We start from the raw sequence: 17,996 nt of genomic DNA, 5'->3' as shown, positions 1-17,996 counted from the left end.
CGGCAGACGGCACGAACAGACGGCTAAGCAAGCGTGGCAGTTGAAGAGGAGGAGAAAAGTGGTAGGAATCCAGAGGATGGCGAGGAGAGAAGTGACTTTGCCCTTTTCGTCCCAGATTCGCGAAACTGTTGAGCAGAGAGACATAAGACCCCGAACAATAGCACAAGTGTATTGCAGCAGATGTCAAAGGTACACGGGGCAAGCCTATGACGATAAGCAGGAGTGGGAGAAGCTCCCACACCCATGGTACCGGCCTTGACTTCAGAGAGAAAAGCCAAGCTGTTCATCAGAGCTGGTGAGTCGGAGGGAGAACCGATACGAACCAGGCTGTGTTGATGGATAATCGAAAAGGGGCAAATTAAAGAAAATGAAAGAACTAAGTGTGAAGGGGGACCAGCTGCACAGGGAACTGGCACCACGTGGGTGCTAACTAAAGAGACTCCAACTGAGTGAAACTACAGATACCAGAAGGCTGTAGGAAGGCCGCCAAGTTCGGTCTAAGTGGTCATACGTGAGGTCGAGCAAAGTCCCTGTACAATAGAAAGACTTTGATTTACAAACTGATAAAGGAAAGAAAGGGAAGTTAATTTCGCATTGTGAAGGAAAGCAAAGGGACAAGAATCCTGCAAAGTTGAAGTGGCAAGAGTGAACCCGGACGAGGGATGTCCACTGGAACTGTTTAAAGAGACAGTAAGATTGAGAGTTGAGAAGGGTCTAAGCTCGACCGAGGGAGATCGAGGGGTGAAGCTATCATCCAAAGCTCAATAAAAAAAGAACTGTGGTGTAAATTGAGGAACACGATACGTGAAGGGTCAGCGCTCAGAAGAGGGGGGCTCGGGGATGAAACCGTCACCCAAAGGTAAACCATTGCTAAAAATCGTCAGGGGTCTACGCCCAGGGGTGAATCATTACCCCCCGGCAACTGTGTGAACGGAACTTTGAGTTGAGGTAACAAGGAGGGTCAGCACCCGGAAGAGGGGGACCTAAGTGGGGGTGAACCATTATCACCCTAGCAAACCTTCATTTGGTTAAAGGAACTTTTGTTTTGAACATGTCGGGCCCTTGAAGACAAGACTTTCAAAGGAAATGGGTCTTGGCCATCAACAGTCCTGAGAGCTGCCATTGAAACTGTCGTCTCGTGCTGGAGAAGCCAGAGACTGTACTGTGCGCCACGAGCCCACCTTACCCCGTGCTCAAAATGTGGGGAAGGGAGACCCAGGCTACCGCATCCTGTCATATTCTTTGAGAACACTTTTTTCTTTTTCTTGAAAACTATCCCACACCCTTTTTTGTATTGGAGTTAAGGATTGGCAATAGTTTTTTCTTAGTATAGGCCCTTTTATTTGACACGACACAACTAGAACTGCTTTAATTTTCATTTGATGGTCGACGCTTGCGCCAAACCTAGATTTAGGTTTAGATTAGGCATTTATCCAACCTACATTAATTGTTCAATAAACCCCCTTGAATTGTGATCACTTGTCTGTCTGTCTTGTTGTCACCATGAGTTCCTTACAACTGGCTCAGAAACAGAACCTTTAACTTCCTCTGCTTTAAGGAGCAAACACAAGAGCTGAAAATGGAAATGAGGAAAGCCATTGAAATAAATCAGGGGAGAAACCGTTTGAGGAAACGTCCGGAGGAGGTACCGCTAATCACAGCCTCTGACAAAAATGCCCTATTCTCAAAATATGTGGGCATCGATTACACCTGCATCCTCTTGAGGTTCCAAGTAACCGCAAAGATCAGAAGCAATTCCACCTTTAAGAGGGTCCACTACCCTAACGAAGAGGTGAAAAAGGCACACAAAAAAATCTTGGAGCTGATTTGCGGGATATAGATTGCATCGAAATGGACAACAGTCGTTTTAAAAAAAACGCAACTATCAGTACAAAAATTGGTTACTGGCTACAAAGACCCAACGCTTCTTAGCAGGCGCTGAAGTAATCATGAAAATCATTGCCAACAAGAACACGCGCGGTCTTTGGGCCTTGCTGAACAGTAACACCACTTACCAACTAGCAACAATGATTCCAGCAGTCCCTGAAAGGGTCTGATCGAATTATTTTCTGGTCTTTTTTCATCTGTCTGAATCGAGTGTAGTCAGCAGACCATCTGCCACCATGCCCTGGTCTATTGAGTTCACATGGGAGGACATTGTTATAAAGATAAACGGAATCCCTCACGTGCAGTGGGCCCGGATGGTCTGCATAATGAAATGTTGAAACGTAACCCTGAGGATTGTGTAGATTTTTGCTGGGTACTCTTCAACCAATCTTAACAGCGCAAGAGGTTCCCGCTTCATGGAAGGCAGCAATAATAGTCCCCAGCTACAAAAAGGGAGACGGGGACAACCCGAAAAGATTATAGACCCATTGCCCTACAGGATACGCTTGGAAAAATCTTTGCGTCTATTTTGTTGCGACACTTGAAGTGGGAGACTAGATCCGGCCATCACGACATACGCCAGACGGGATTTGTCCCTGGGGTGGGCACTAACCTAAACCTATTTTTGTAGAACATCTTGAAGCTGAAGGCCTGTAGGTCAAAGCAGAAGGTTTATTTAGCCTTTATTGACCTGGAGCAGGCCTTCGACTCAATTAGTAGGGAAAGGCTCTGGGATAAACTAGCTAACTGGCATTGCCTTCAAGACTTGCTGGAGGCAATAAAGAACCTGTACTCGTCAACATCCATTCAAATCAGAATGTCGGGTGTGGGAAAGAGGCCTGAAACGGGGCTGGCCCCTGCCCCCAGAGCTATTTAATCTATATCTCTCGGACCTGGAACAGAGTCGAGTAGAGGTCGGTGCCTTCCCTCCTAAAATGTATGGTCATCCAATACCTTGGGTTCTATACGTGATGATTTGGTTTTGAACGACTACACTCGAATAGGGCTACAAAGACGATCAAACCAATTGGAGCAATATCTGAAAGTGAACAATTTGAGGGTGAACACAAACAAAACAAAAATAAGGGTCCTTCCAAAACCAGAAACAAGGGAAAAAGTCCAAGTTCACTTGGATAGTGAATTCGGAAAAAATAGAAATTGTAGAGTCCTTGATCTACATGGGTGTCCCCTTTTTAATTGTAGTGTAGTCGAAAAACTATGGATGGACGGTGTCAGACTAAAATACCTGTGACTTGCTGCCCAAACAAGGAAAATAAACAGCAAATTTGGCAAATTCACAACAGATCTGCTTGTCTGTTTTTACAGACTTGGTGGCACCCATATTAATATATGGTGCTGAGTCTGCCCCAAATCTTCTAGAAGCAGTTTGGGACAGATTGCAGGGCCTCTATTGGAGAAAGGTTTTTGGTTTGCCACAATCTTTACCCATCTCACTAATCCAGTTTAAATTGGGGCTCCAGTCCCTTAGTTCAATGATTGGTTGGTGCTCGTTGAGTTTGTTCTCAGTGTCATTGAGAAAGCGCCACCATTCAAAATCCTGGATAAAGGAAATGACAAAGGATGTGACCTGATAATATATACCTGGAAATCCTCCTCTAGAGACCGGCTTGAGCAGTTGTATTGAGCGCAGGATATTCTTAACCCGGACAAAGCGAAATTGCAGGTGAAGAGAATGAATTGGATCACAACTATGACGCAAATAAGCTCCTGTAGGCTACCACTGAGGTTGGAGCATGAAGGAAAACCATTGAACTACAGAATTCCTGAATAAACGTTATAGGGAGCTATTTATGAGATTAAGATTAAATATTCTCCGTACCGGGGAAGTTTAATGAAGCATTCCGCAGATTCTGCCGAAACCAAGAAATGATGGAAACTTCCGAACATCTATTGACTGAATGCCAAACCTTGGAGGGCGCAAGAGGATTTTATGAGAGAAACAATCGAGTGACCGCACTCATCATGTCAGGAGTGGTGGGATATGTCCATTTTAGGAGAAAATACCTCCATGGTGTAGCAGCAATGAAGTTCATGGAGAAGGTACTGGAATTAGGACAGGGTTAACGATAGGTGGGGAATTGATTGTTCTTTTTTTTGTGACGATGAAGGGGACCGCTGTATGACACTATGAATTTGTATTGATTCCTCCCTCTTTCTCGGTTCTTGTACATCCTCCCTTTTTTTGCGTTTAAAGAGATGCAAGAGGAAATGTAACATTTGAGACTAAATGTTCTTTTCTTGTTTTTAATGTAAAGTTTGAAATCAACCAATCATTTAATAAAATTAAATGCCTTGTAGAGCTTTCCTAACTACAAGAGTAGAGGAAGCAGAAAAAAAAATAGACGAAGTAGCTAGTTATAACACATGATATAGCCAAAACAAATTACCTCAAAAATAGATGGCGAAAATCCAATGTAAAGATTCTGGGAATACCTGAAGGCAGTGTGAGGATGAATCCTGGAGACGTACGATTGATGACCGAGAGAAACCGGAGGCGTTTCCCTCCCAGGTTATTCCCAGGGATCCTTTGTTCAGGTGGCCTGCGGAGGTCCATCGCTTTTGGATCCCAACCCTGGGGGCAGACCAGCGAGGGAGGATCACCTGGGCAGGGGGTCCTTGAAAACTATGGGAGACGCTGTATTACTCCCGTTCTGATACACCCCTAGCCAACATCCGCTCAGTTGTCCTGGGATATTGTCAGCAGTGTCCCATCATACCTCAATGCCTTTCTGTAAGAAAAATGACCAGGGAAATTAAAACCATCTATAAAAACGCAAGAACCCAATACATGGGTTTTCCATGATCTTTTGGAAAAACCTACAACTCCCACAATCCCTACTTCCACTACTGGGACGAAGAGGAGGCGGATGGGAGTCACGAGGATTGTCCATAGGAATCAATGGGCAATGGATTGATATGTGCAGTCTACATGTCCTGATAATGAGGTTAGGCAGAGCAGGCAGGGAGGGGCAACTAGTCACACCTGACTCCAGTTAACTCTAGCTGCGAGTATAAAAGCAGCAGCCAGAAACAGCATTTTGAGCGAGCAGGGGATGCTGAAGGAACCGTGAAGACCAGAAGGAGGCGTCAGCAGCTGGGAGAACCTTGCGAAGCCAGAAGCAGGGGCAGACTGCCAAGATGCTGAGGCCTGCGAGTACAAAGGGGGCTACAGTGTGGCAGGGGAGCCATGCCCCAGGGAAACAAAACTCCAGCTACACTTTTCTGGTAGTGTTTTAATGAGTGCTGGTTCCCTGAGTTCCACAAACCCAGGTAGTTGAGGGGCAGGTGCTGGGACCCTGACCTCCATTGAGTACCCGCTAACACCTCATCACTGAGGGTAAAAGATGGAGACCCTGTGACTTGAGTGAAGCTAAGGCGGGATAACCTGTTGTGTCAAGAACTTTGTGTAAATCTCAAAAGTGCTTGGAACTGGCGAAGTGGAAACAAAACCTTGAATGTGCATTCTGGGACTTGTAGTACAAAAGAGCAAATCTGTGAGACAGAGTGGTCCGGCACCGCGTGTGTGCCCAATCGAAGGTCTTTGTAAGGTATCCAGCTGAGAAGTTGGAGAAGTGAAAGTTAAAGAGTTGTAAATCAAAGTGGTCCTGCGGCGGGTCAGGTAAAATCCTGCGCACAATGGAAGGTCTTCGATTCTAGTGTCAAAAGGTATCTGAGCTCGAAAGAGGGGAATCCATGGACCGAGCCTGGATGAGGGAGACCAAATTGTGAACATTGTGTGAAAAGAGATCTGAGCCCAGACGAGGGGGACCTGTGGTCTGATCCCGAAGGAGGGAGACCAATCAGGAACTTATGAATGTGAGAACCTTGATAAAGGAAAGGAACTTGTGTTTTGTTTGCTTTGAGTCGCAAAGAGACTTAGGCACAGAAGGTCCAGTTACTGAGCTATTGGACTGTACAAGTAACAAAAAGAACTACCAGCAGTCACTGGGAAAGAAGGTACTACTGTGTGTTTTGACAAGTAAAGTGAACTTCTGTTTCAAGGCAGAGGAAGCCTGTGTTTTGAAGAGATGTTTTTGTTTAAGACTTTGCAAGAGTGGGGTGAGACTGGCGAATGTCCTTGCGTCGAGGAAGCAAGATTGTGCATGAGGCTCGAGCGTGCTGCCTTGTCCTGTGCTGAAAGTGTGGGGAAGGGAGGCCAACTGCTCAACTGTCCTGACCTATTGTTTCTTAAACACTTCCTTAATTAGAAGTAAGTATTGGCAATAGGTGTATTAGCATAGGCCCTTTATTTTGACAGACTCGACTAGGACTGCGTCATTATTTGATGGTTTTAGCTTGCTTCCATCCTTAGATTTTGGTCATTTAACCAACCCTTTAAAATTGAATAAACACCCTTGAACTGTCTCATTTGTGTCTGTCTTCATTGATGTTACCAAGCCTTTCCTTTCCTTGTCTTGGGAGGATAGCTCGGGGGCAGTGCGCTCGCCTTGGAAGCAAGGCGATACGGAGCAACACTGGTTCGATCCCCGGGTCTGTTCGTAGAAACCTCTGTGTATTAAGCACATTCTAAATAACCAATTACAAGGATGTGCGAATTACAAGAGCGTGCTTTAACTACAGAAATCCAGAGAGCACACAGCCGACTGTTTATACCCAAACTAAAAACCGTGTCCACTGCTGCTATATATAGGGAATTTCCAGCTTAAGGAAAATGAATGATGGTTATGTGACTGAAGAAACCACAACAAAAAAACTGGAAATGTTTCTGGAATGGATAAAGAAATAACTAAAACAAAATATATTTATGATGAGATGACCAAATGGTCTAGTAGAAATTTGGCAAGACACAAACACTCAGATGCTGGGAGGAGCAGTTTGGGAGCTGAGAAGCCCAGGAATACTGCTTAGATCGAAGCAGCAAAGTTGAGGGATGGGTTCTCAGAAGTAGGGAGGGAGGGCAGTGTACTACCATGAAAGCAGCAACAAAGGAACAAACAACCAAAACAGGAAGACATTCTAATTCTGAAAATAGGGAAACATGGTTAAAATGGAACCACATAAATAAAATCAGAAAATGAAAACCTGACAAATAAGTAGACACATGAGCAACAGCAATATAGAACTGAAACAATCTGCTCTACATGTATACAATCAATCGCTGGAATATCAATGGACTTGTTGCCAGAGAGGCAAGGCAAACAGCATTTCAATTGATAAAAGGAAAGAACCTAGATGTGGGTGTTCATCAGGAGACGCACATTGTATAGCATGTTGCTACATAGACCCTCCGATTGGTTGCCATGTTTTCCCAACCTTGGACTTTCGGCTGGTTAGCAGCACTTAAGCAAAATGAAACTCTGGTTCCGAGAGTACCGTCGGACTACTGTCCACTTTCCCAATTAGTCCCTCATCCCTCATCAGTCAGGCCCCAAGCCAAGTCTTCTCCTTTGTAGTTGACCTCCAAGCCTGTTCTAGGACATTCAAGGTCGTTTAGGCACACCATCATCTTTGTATGGGCTTAATCAATAGCCCTTGTTTTTGACTTCTGAATCACGTGTGAGGAGACCACAAATGTGTCCGTTTTGACCTTCTATTTACTGCTATATGATTAAATTGTGCAATTGAAGACTGGACCGCTCATCCGTCATCAACTCTGATTGCTGGAATGGATCAGGTGTCCCCTTGGAACACTGCTGAGGTGAGCGCTCCCCCCCCCCACCCCCCACAGTCATGTTTACCGATGAAGAGATGGAATCTATCGCTAATACATAATTCTCAGACTTGCATTCATTGCCCTCATTTACAGCAGAGCAACCTGACGTGAGGGTGCAACAGAGGCTTAGCCCCTGAGTGGCAGGAAAAGTGATGGAGACTACGGAGGTTGCTGGGGGAGGTGGGGATGCTGGCGTTGCCATGACTTAAACTACAGTTCTTGGACCCTTAGTGCTCTTATCTACAGTCCTCTCAGGGAGTTTGAAGCCCCGGCCTGAGCCTCCGGTACACGGTGCAGATGGTTCCGGGGTGCATCTTTTTAACCAAGGGTCTCCAAGAAGAGCTCAGACTCAGAGTGAGGTGATAACCCCAACTGGGAAATGCCTGGATATGCAGCAGCTAAGTGCATGATCAGGCACGCCCTCTTCGTTGAAGGTTTCGGACTCTATATCATACGCTATTCCATCCTCGTCCACTTCCGGATTTCGAGACTTGCCAATACCAAGACTTCCCCCGGACGGACATAATATGTCATTGGTGGCTCGACTAAAACTGGATATTACTGAAATAAAAACTCATCTGGCTTCTATTCATAAGGCAACATCAGTGTAAGGACAAGTAGAATGGATGTAAAAAGCAGAAGGCTTGAATCTCTGGAGGAGGCTTGTACCAAGGTGGATGGGGATTGGGTTTCATCGTAGCTCAACATATGTCATGATGTGAATATAAACCCAACGGATTGGATATGACTCTGACCAGCAACCTCGGCTGTCTCTCACCTCTGAGAAATCATTGGTGACAAAGGAGGGACGTACGGGGCGATGCCAGCGATTTGATCAGATAGCGTCTCCGCAGTCTACTGAGGTTTCGGAAAGCGACTGTTTTTCGATGCAATAGACAGATATTGGAAGCCTGCCTATGATCGGAGGCAGCTGCGCATCTCCAGAATAATATAATGGCAGCATTATCTTCATCTTTGGCTCCTTTCTCCAAACTGCATGAAACCCTAAGTGATTAACTTAAAGACCAGCCTATGTTGTTAGCCATGATACATACTAAGTTGGTATACTTTGAATCTTACCTCCACTATTCAATCTAGACTGGACAAAGATGATGAAACATCCACCCAGTGGCTAAGTAGATTGTGTGATTTGGTGAGAGGAAAAACAATGGAGAAGAATATTATGATGGATGCACTTCTGGCAGATTGTAAATGGATGCAAGCCTAACTTAAAAATGGCCTGACCTCAAGAGTAAGGAGGTGGCCCTGGTCAATGTCGAAGCCAATCCCCTAAAAGATCGATGAACTTCGAGAGGAATAAGGGCCCCTATCCTAGTCACCTGACTCAGGTAATGGGGGTGAAGCCCCCTGTATTGCAAGAGATTCATCCATCAGATAACCTCCCTTTGATGGGGAGGCAGGATAAACAACTAGGGATCCAACAAATGACTGAAGTGGACGGGTCAACCTGTGTGGACGTGTTCGACTCCAGTATCCATCCGATGATAAAGGTGAGGCAAATACCTTCTGCAATATTTGACAAAAAGAAAAATCCTATGCAGTTAAGCCTAATGCTGTGGATCCACATCAACAACAATAAAAGAAATCTAAAAATACTCAACTGTTGGTGAAACCTAAATCAAATGGCTCAAGGGCATTTTGGCCGAACTTGAGTACACCTCTGGCTAAGAATCTGAACAAAATAACTTGGTGCAGAAAAGCGTGGTATCACACCCTAAAATGAACGAACACTATGAAGCTGGAGTGTAATGTGGCAGCATGAAAGAGGGGAGTGGGCCCCTTGGGATCTGAATGGAGGGAGATCTAGATTTAACTGCTCTGCTGGATATCCTATCTGAATCGGAGGGAGAAGATGATTTTGAAGCCTTGCATTTGAGAGTATTCATATCCCCGGCCTCTGTTAAATGTATAACATATTTAAATAAGCGAGCTGGTCCACTTAGGTTGGTGGATCGGAGAGGAAGCCAGAGACCGTCCTTTCTGACTTTGGTGGAAAAGAGAACGAGGGTTCATCTAGATATTAATCGACAGTCTAAGGTGAATCTAAAATCTTCCTCTAAAAACGCTGATCGATCTAGCACAAGGGTGTTCATTAAAGATCTACGCAGCCCGTTCGGAGGGCATTGCATCAACCTAGAAAGACTTCTCCATGCGGATGATAATTTAATACTAAATCGTAGGAAAATTGATATACCATCTTCCGAAATTGAGATATATATAAAAAATTCGGATGGTTTATAGTAATAATGTCGAAGTCAAAATGTCAAACATAAGGTTGAAAAAAAAAATTCGAATGTCTTTTTTTTTTTTTTCTTTGTTTTTTGTTCGAAATGGGAGGGTTTCCCCCCCCCCTAATCCCCCTTTTTGAAAAAAAATAATTCTGTTTTAACCTTTTCTTTTTTACTTGGGGAACCCAAAAAAAAAACATGTAAATAAAAAAAGAAGGCATTCGGAAAAAACAAATTCAACATTATTTTTTCGACATTTTTGTAATTCGACATTGTTTTCGACATTATAACTGCACACCAATTCGGATGACCTACAAGTCGTCCAGTTTGTGAATGAGTGGCGTATGGACTGGGTAATCCTTCACCTACTGTCAGCACTGATTAAGGATACTTTGTTTGGAGCAGCAAATGTCTTTCTGCCCTTAGGCTTTGAATTGAGTGAAGCTAATGGCTATGAGCAGAGAACGCAGAAAGCCCTTAAAGGTTGCCCACCCTTAGCGTTAACCCAGCTTTCACATGTCCATCGCAAGGATATATAGGGGCTTCTCCTATAGTGAGAGACCCAGTGCTGTTTAAGACCCTTAGAGTGGTGATTGAAAGCTCACAAACCGAGGCAGGCTCTACGAAGGTGACGAATGATGAAGGGAGACCAACTCGATTGGAGCAAGACTGGTCGTGGCTACCGAGATCGCCTGTGACCTCCACAGAGAATTCATGCCAGGTGACCCATAAAAAGAAACCTCTACGGATAGGATCATGGAACTCTGTGGATTTACTCACCTCTTTAATGTTATAAATTCGGGCCTTGGAGCTTATGACATTCTGTGCATCCAGGAGACCTGGTTAAGCTCTAAAGCCCACAGCGGGGGAAAAAGGCGTCTTAGGTAGACCTTTTTCAGGCCAGCTGACCCTGATAAAATCTGGGCTGGTTCTATGAGGGAAACAAGTGCTGAATCCTAATCTTTTTACACATGCGGATTATAGAGTGGGGGGGAAAAAAAAAGCACACTGTGGCTCTATTATAAAACTAATCCAATATCGGAATGAGATGTGTGAAGAACGTTCATTTGTCGAAATAGTAATGGGGTTAATCGATGACATCTATGTTACTTTGAATAACCCATATATTATAATAGGTGGTGATCTAAAATGTCTTGATGACCATGGGACTCCAATGTGTAAGGCCGCTCTTTCAAAGCGGGCTCTTTACTTGATGACGGAGGCTAATGACAGAGGCTTATTCATGCTGAATGGCCAGAGCAAAGGGGACATTCCCGGGGGCTATACATGGGAAAGTGGGGAACAGAAAGCGTGTTTTTAGATTACTGTTTTGTGTCCCTCAATTGTGGCAAATGGTGGAATCATTTAGGGTGATGCCGCAGTTATTTTAATTTATTGAAAGGGCTATAGATTCGACCCAAATCATTATTGGCCTATTCCTCTTTTAGATTGTTCCTACAAAATATTTAGCAGTTTTATTCTTGAAGTTGCATGATTGGCCTAGACTGGCAAATATTGTTGATGTACATTAATCTGGTTTTAAAAGGGGGGTCAATACCTTGCTTAATTGCTTTACTATACAATTATTTATTGGAAAATCAAATGGCGAATCCTAATAGAACTTTGTATGTGGCCTTAGTTGAAATTTCTAAAGCGTTCAATTGCATTAATCAACCCTTTCTATGGAAGGAAATGGCCACATGGGGCTGTCCAGGGGGCTTTGCTTAGCATCCTAATTGCCCTTCTCTCAAAAAATAGACTGAGAGTCTGCCTAGACCAGCATGGCACCTATACAGAATGAACTCCCATGGATGGAGGATTGCGCCAAGGCTGTGTATTGGCCACTTTTTATTTAGCCTTTATATATTTTTTTTTATTGGCAATCTGGTTACACTAGGTCAACCTTACACATATTAAAAATTAATAGATCAACACAAAATCATTCAACATTAAAATCAAGTCATTACATAAAATCCTCACACTTAAATAGAAAATAATTAATACATGACACTTCGTACAAAACTCATCAAAAGATTACCATTGCAGCTTTATCAATCCTGCTCTATTCAAGATTTTAATACCTGCGATTGTGGCCTTTGTTTCCTCCCCACTGGAAACCAGAGTAAAGAAGTGACCCGCATCAAGGACGTCATAATTGTGTGCAAGGTTTCCCAGGGCTAAAGTTCTGAAAGTTAACAGTGGATTTTAATTCGACCCTTGGCAATATTTGAACTAGTCCTCCTAAACTTGACCCAGCTTCTTTAAATTACCTGCTTTCTGCTGACTATATAGCTTTATTTGATTTTATACTCGGACTGCAGCGGGCGTTATCAGCTGTAGATGTTTGTAAAGGTTTAGACCCAATTCTGAGAAATCTAAAGTTTTAGTCTTGAATTAAAAAAATAACTGTTAGGGCTAAACCTTAGAGAAAGGGCCTGCAATGGTACTTATCTGGGAAACCTCTTCAAAAAGGCGATCAACCTCTGGGTCTGGGCACTACCAACAAGTACAATAAATAAAATCAATTTAAATACTTGGGTGTTACTAAAAATGCCAGGATCGTGAAACGGGTATCGGCACAGTCCATTGTTTTAATGACCTTCAGGAATTACCCAGCTGAGTCTACTTGAAGAGACCACATCACACCAGCCCTAAAAACTCTAAACTGGCTCCCAGTAAAACATTGCATCACCTTCAAAACAATGTGCATAACGCACAGGGCAATCAGCGGACCAGGAGCAGAATTCCTACAAAAGAAAATAACAGTCTACAAACCAACAAGACCCCTCCGATCAAGCAACAAAATCCGCCTGGAACTCAAACCATACCTTTAAGAAAAAACATGGAGGCACCTCCTTCTACCACTTAGCTGCAAAAACCTGGAACAGCATCCCAAAAGAAATAAAACACTGAAGATCACCTAAAATTCAGGAAATCACTAAAAACCTGGCTCTTCAACACCACAGACTAAATCTGGAAACCAAAACCAGAAAAAGGATGACTAAACCGGAAAAGACACGGATATCACCGACCCGGGAGGGAAGCTCCCACGGCACCTGGACGGGTGACACCGGATAGACTGGAACACAAGCGGCACGCATGGAGACTGAGTCAACTACCCCAGACAATCCCACCAACACTTTCGCCCGCCCTTTAGTTATCGCCAGGTACCACAGTGGTTTGGAATTGTTGAGATTCTGACAATCACCACACTACCTGAGAGGTTGACATTGGCAGGTGCACTAGCCACAGGAGTATGAAGGGAGGATAAGGGGAGCTAAGAGAGAGCATGTTAGAGGTGGGAGCCAGAGGAGTAAGGAACCTTTTATGCCAGTCGGACCCACATCAGGACAGAGCCGCATCAGGGGAGACTATGCAAGCCGAGCACCTCAACTAGGATAGAGACGCAAACTAACCAACCCTACTAACAATTTCCCTTTCTACATACACCTCTCAAACTCCAAACCAAACACAATCAAAACCTACAGCACAACAAACCGCACAAACTTCACTACATTGCAACAACAAAACAAAAGCACACATAGTCCTGCACAACAGTACACGACGACTACCGGCCGCAAACACCCCAGGCACGGCCAACGGACCCACCGGGCTGAGGCCGCCAACAGCACATCACTGCTCTCTTGCACTTTTCCTGCTTCATCCCACTAACTCAACCTCCCCTCCTCTTTCAGAGCCGCCAGGGGACCACTCCAGTGGTAATAGTGCGCGGTACAAATGTCCTTTAACATTAACTTGATGCAAGATTTGGTACATTTTCGTTAGTGCCAGTTTTATTTATATTACCACCATAAAAGCGTTCCCAAACTGATCGATGATACAGAGACCTTTTGGGGAAAAAAGAGACTAGGCCAAGGTGGAAGCAAGAATTTTGAAAAATGTTTGAACTCTGCCTCAAGGTGTTCCATTGCCAGCTATTTGCCATTTGCTGGGTATCCTTTCTCTAAATTTGCTAATATCCTGGTAATGATTGCGTTTATATCAACATTTTTTTGCTTCCCCCAGAATGTTCTTTATTTATACTTTTATTTTATTTATTTATTTTACCCAATTTTATCTGTATGGAGTATTGAGTGTGAGATTTTATTACGCGAGTTTGGTTAATCTATAAATCTATCTATAAATTAATTACTTAAATTCCCTCTACGTTTAAGAGAAAGCTGTTTTCACACGATTGGGTGTTAAATGTACATATTAATCATTTTTTGTGTGATATTAATGTTTTACAATCTTTTTTTATCGAGGTATCTGTCTTAGCAATGTTGAAATCTGTTGATGAGGCTAAAATGAGATCCGTTTCCGCCCAAGGAGTTATTGGTGCTTGGTCTCGCACGCACGCACACGCGCACACCCTCTTTGCCAAAGTTAGGTGTAAACTCTGGAACACTTGTTTGGTAGATGCAAAGCATTGGAGCATCTGCGTAATCGCATGTTTTATAAATTCGGTTTAGTAGATGATTTGTTTTTGGTAACTACTTTATGGCATAGATTGTGTGACCCGTCTAATCTTTGTATTGCTGCTATACATTGTTTATCTTTTATTTTTAGATGAACAGTATGCTAAAATAGGTTGTGTTATGGATTGTGTGATTCTTCCATTGTTCCTTACACTGCTGCTATTGTCATGAAAGCTATTCTATTATGCAATTCTTTTACTTATGTGAATTTGAATTTGGAATTTTGTGTAATTTTCGTCTGTATTTTTTGCTGTTTTGTATGAAAAGCTTTTGATAAGCTAGATCATACAATACATAAAAAAATACATTCTTATAGTTCTGGCAAAGCAAGCTGGTTGAGCATGAGCAGGAGAACTAGAATGAACTACTATTCCATATGGCCGTGTGCAGAGTTGCTATAGGTTGACCTTTAAAATGACATTCTTACTAGCTAGTCCTGTGTTCAATGTAATGGGTTTCATTGAAATATTGTGTCCTTTCGTTCACAGTCTCAGTTTGAACTCGAGATCTTCAGTGTTAGAGGAGAGCAGGCTGTGTTGACATCGCGGCTTGAGGAGGACATTGAAAACCTAAAGAAGGACTTAGAAAACAGACTAAGCAAAGGTTGCGGAGAGGCCAGAGACGCCTGTGTCTCCACTGAAGACGATAATCCCCCCAGGACGTTCAGAAATGTTTGCATCCAGACTGATCGCGAAACCTTCATCAAGTCGAGTGAGGAAGACAACAAACTGGTCAAGAGCACGCAGATTGTACCTGGGAAACTAAATATCACTTCCTTAAATCAGGCTCTATCTGGCTCGGTGGAAAGCAAGGAAGGGGGCGGAGTCCCACCTGCCCCACCTTTGCCTCACTTTGGCGCTGGGCCACCTCCTCCTCCTCCCCCTCCACCTCCTCCCTTACCACCGCCGTTTCCTGGGAGTGCCCCGCCACCGCCTCCGGCACCACCACCACCTCCAGGATTTGGGCCGCCACCTCCACCCCCACTCCCTGGCAGTGGTCCCCCAGGACCTCCGCCACCACCACCACCGTTTCCAGGGTTCGGGGCGCCACCTCCACCACCGCCTGGACCTGGATTCTTATTCAAGTCTTCGAGTAAAGCTCCCCGGAAGCCTGCCATTGAGCCGAGCTGTCCGATGAAGCCTCTGTACTGGACGCGTATCCAAGTGAAGGACGACAGGTGAGTGATTAATGTTGCCATCCATCGCAAATGATTCCTATGAGTGACTGGTGTCAGAATGTATCCTGGGAGCATTAACTGTGGCATTTCTACAGAAGAGATGCAATCTACTGGGTTACATGTTGCATTTGGAGACCTATGTTGGAATCCCAGCTTCCCTACTTGACTAAAGCCCTGTCATCCTTGTAAAATCCCTTTTTCTCCCTTTAAAATCAGACATTTCATAACAGGCTGAGTCCCAGTGCTGAATGTTTAAAAAACAAAGAAAAAATGGTCCTCCTATGAATATGAAAATATATATATATATATATCTCTCAAGTGACCATCTCGGAACTCTGCCTAAACTTCTCCCAAGTGTAGCATTGAATGTTGTGTTTAATGTTTCACTTAGTAATATTTGATAGGCACTTTAAAACTTTCACAAAGAAACAAGCTGTACCAAAAGACACTACAGAGACGTCTGGCAAGAAATGTGCTTTATTGCTCTTGCAGTCTTGCTTTTATAATTTTCTATTAGTTGACTGTAGAACCTAAACACTGGAGGTATGGTTCTGGCTTACTCACTCAGGCAACCTGTGATCCTGGGCATATCCCTTAATCCCTCTGTGCTGAACCTTATCTTCCAAAATTGGTGGGCTTCAAAGCAAGCTGTATTCCAGCAAGAAGTTCCATTTTGCAACTGCACTGGAATAATTGGAGCTATGGAATGAAAAGCGAGTCTGCTCACACTCGCACAAGAAACACGCTGAGCTTGGAGACTTGTACACGTTTTATCAATCCCCCCCACCGTCACGTACATTAAAGTGAGGTCAAAATTACCAAAGATAGCACAAAAAATGAAATTTACTACAAACTGTGTTCCTTCTTAAAACCTTTCCCCAGAGGGGCGTTTAATGCAGCTAATCATTGGTATGTTGCTTGTCCAATACTCTGAGCATAGGTTGTGCCTGCCTAATACCCTCAGCATCCCCAAAATGTCAATTGGCCTCATTACAAGCCCGGCGGTAACTGTGCCGGACCTGTAAACAGTTACCAGCGCCTGGCTTGCCGGTAACATCAGGTTATTACAACCCCGGCGGCAGGAAAGTCAGGCGCCGGTAAAATGTTGTTCCCAATTCCCATAGAGTCCCATAGAACTCTATGGGAATGGGGACCACGGAAACACCGGCACCGGTAATAACGCTGCCAGTGCTTACGTGAAAGTCTGTGGGCGGGGTGCCGGTCTGCTGCGGCAAGTCAGACCCGCCAGACTTGTACTTTGCCGGTCCAGAAACAACAGTGCTGGTAAGCTTACCGGCATCGTTGTTTCCGGACTGGCAAGGTTGTAATGAAGCCCAATGTCTTTGTGCTCTGTTTCACTGATGGAAATGGTATTTTTCTGCAGTTTGTGTCCCAGCACTCCTGTGAAGGATCTGCCCATTTCACTGTGAGAGAGGGCAGCCCATGCATGTTTCACAAGCGCAAAAAGGCCATTCCATGTTTCCGGAAGACTGGATTCTGGGCATAAGGAGTAGTGTATGGCAATAAATAATAGATTCAAGAAAAAAATCAGATAAAGGCTGTTTTTCAGGTCCCATATCTGGAAGTGAGATTTTGTACTTGCATCTTGACTATTTTAATTGCTCTCTAGTCCGATTCGACCTAGTGATATCAGCCCGGACGGGGAGAATAGAGAATGGTGGTTTGGAGGCAAATGCTGAAAAAGAATTCACAGCATAGTGTGGATACCAAGAAAGTGCACACACAGGTGCCGTGGAGACGCAAAGGGTTCGAAACTTGCAGCTCTTTGAGGGTCACATGAATTCTGCAACTTCCTCAATCCCAAGTCAAAGGCAGGGACAAACGTGGCGATGAAAAAAAGTGAGTTTCTATTAAATGTGTCCACCGCCTTACCCTGGTTACAACAAGATGGGGCACACCTTTTGTATATCCCACTCCTAGCCAACTCAAGGGACCTAGGAGGTTAATAAAACAACTCGTTCAAGCTAAATTCAGCTCTACACTTTACAGCCTGCTTTGGTTGGGTAGACGAGTCCAGGTGGACTGGAGAATGATGGGAAGGAAGGGACCGATACCTTGGCCGCTGTTTTCAGGATGGGGTATTGTTATCCTTTCATGGCCTTTGCAAGCTTAACAAGTAAGAGTTCTCGAGATCTCACCAGGTTGGGCCCAATCCTGTTGATAAAATAAGGCGGTTCAGGATCCCTGATATTTTGGAAACGCATGTAGATCGTTGTGGACTCATGCGACATGGGATTTCATGGACTTAAAAACTATTACAGCAAATTTCCCTATAAAACTCAGGAGGCCACATGTTCTCTACAGGGGAGTAACCTGTTGTGAAGTAGTCTTGTTAGCGCCCTCAAGCCATTTTGCCAGCTTCTCTGTGTGTGGACCTGGAGGACCGTGAAGAGGAGAGGTAGGGTTAGTGGGAGCAGGAGGAGCGGGCGCGAAACTGGAGATGTTGATGGGTAGAGCCTGGGAGTATCTGAGACCTGTGTGCTGATGTT

General features: G+C 44.2%; 1 protein-coding gene across 3 annotated transcripts in view; it reads left to right on the top strand.

Moving 5' to 3' along the window:
• FMN1 (formin 1) overlaps window positions 1–17,996 on the top strand; it is a 1,014,107-nt gene that overhangs the window by 693,916 nt on the left and 302,195 nt on the right. For all 3 annotated transcript variants that reach the window (XM_069638563.1, XM_069638562.1, XM_069638564.1), the window contains one exon: window positions 14,798–15,486. In XM_069638563.1, the coding sequence (XP_069494664.1) occupies window positions 14,798–15,486 (689 nt within the window). The remainder of the gene's footprint in view (window positions 1–14,797; window positions 15,487–17,996) is intronic.

The sequence above is a fragment of the Ambystoma mexicanum genome, chromosome 14 (genome assembly GCF_040938575.1).
Source record: "Ambystoma mexicanum isolate Mex_15411 chromosome 14, UKY_AmexF1_1, whole genome shotgun sequence".
Taxonomy (NCBI): Eukaryota; Metazoa; Chordata; class Amphibia; order Caudata; family Ambystomatidae; genus Ambystoma; species Ambystoma mexicanum.
The sequence above is the reverse complement of the archived record's forward strand: the minus strand, read 5'-3'. Positions and strand labels throughout refer to the sequence as shown.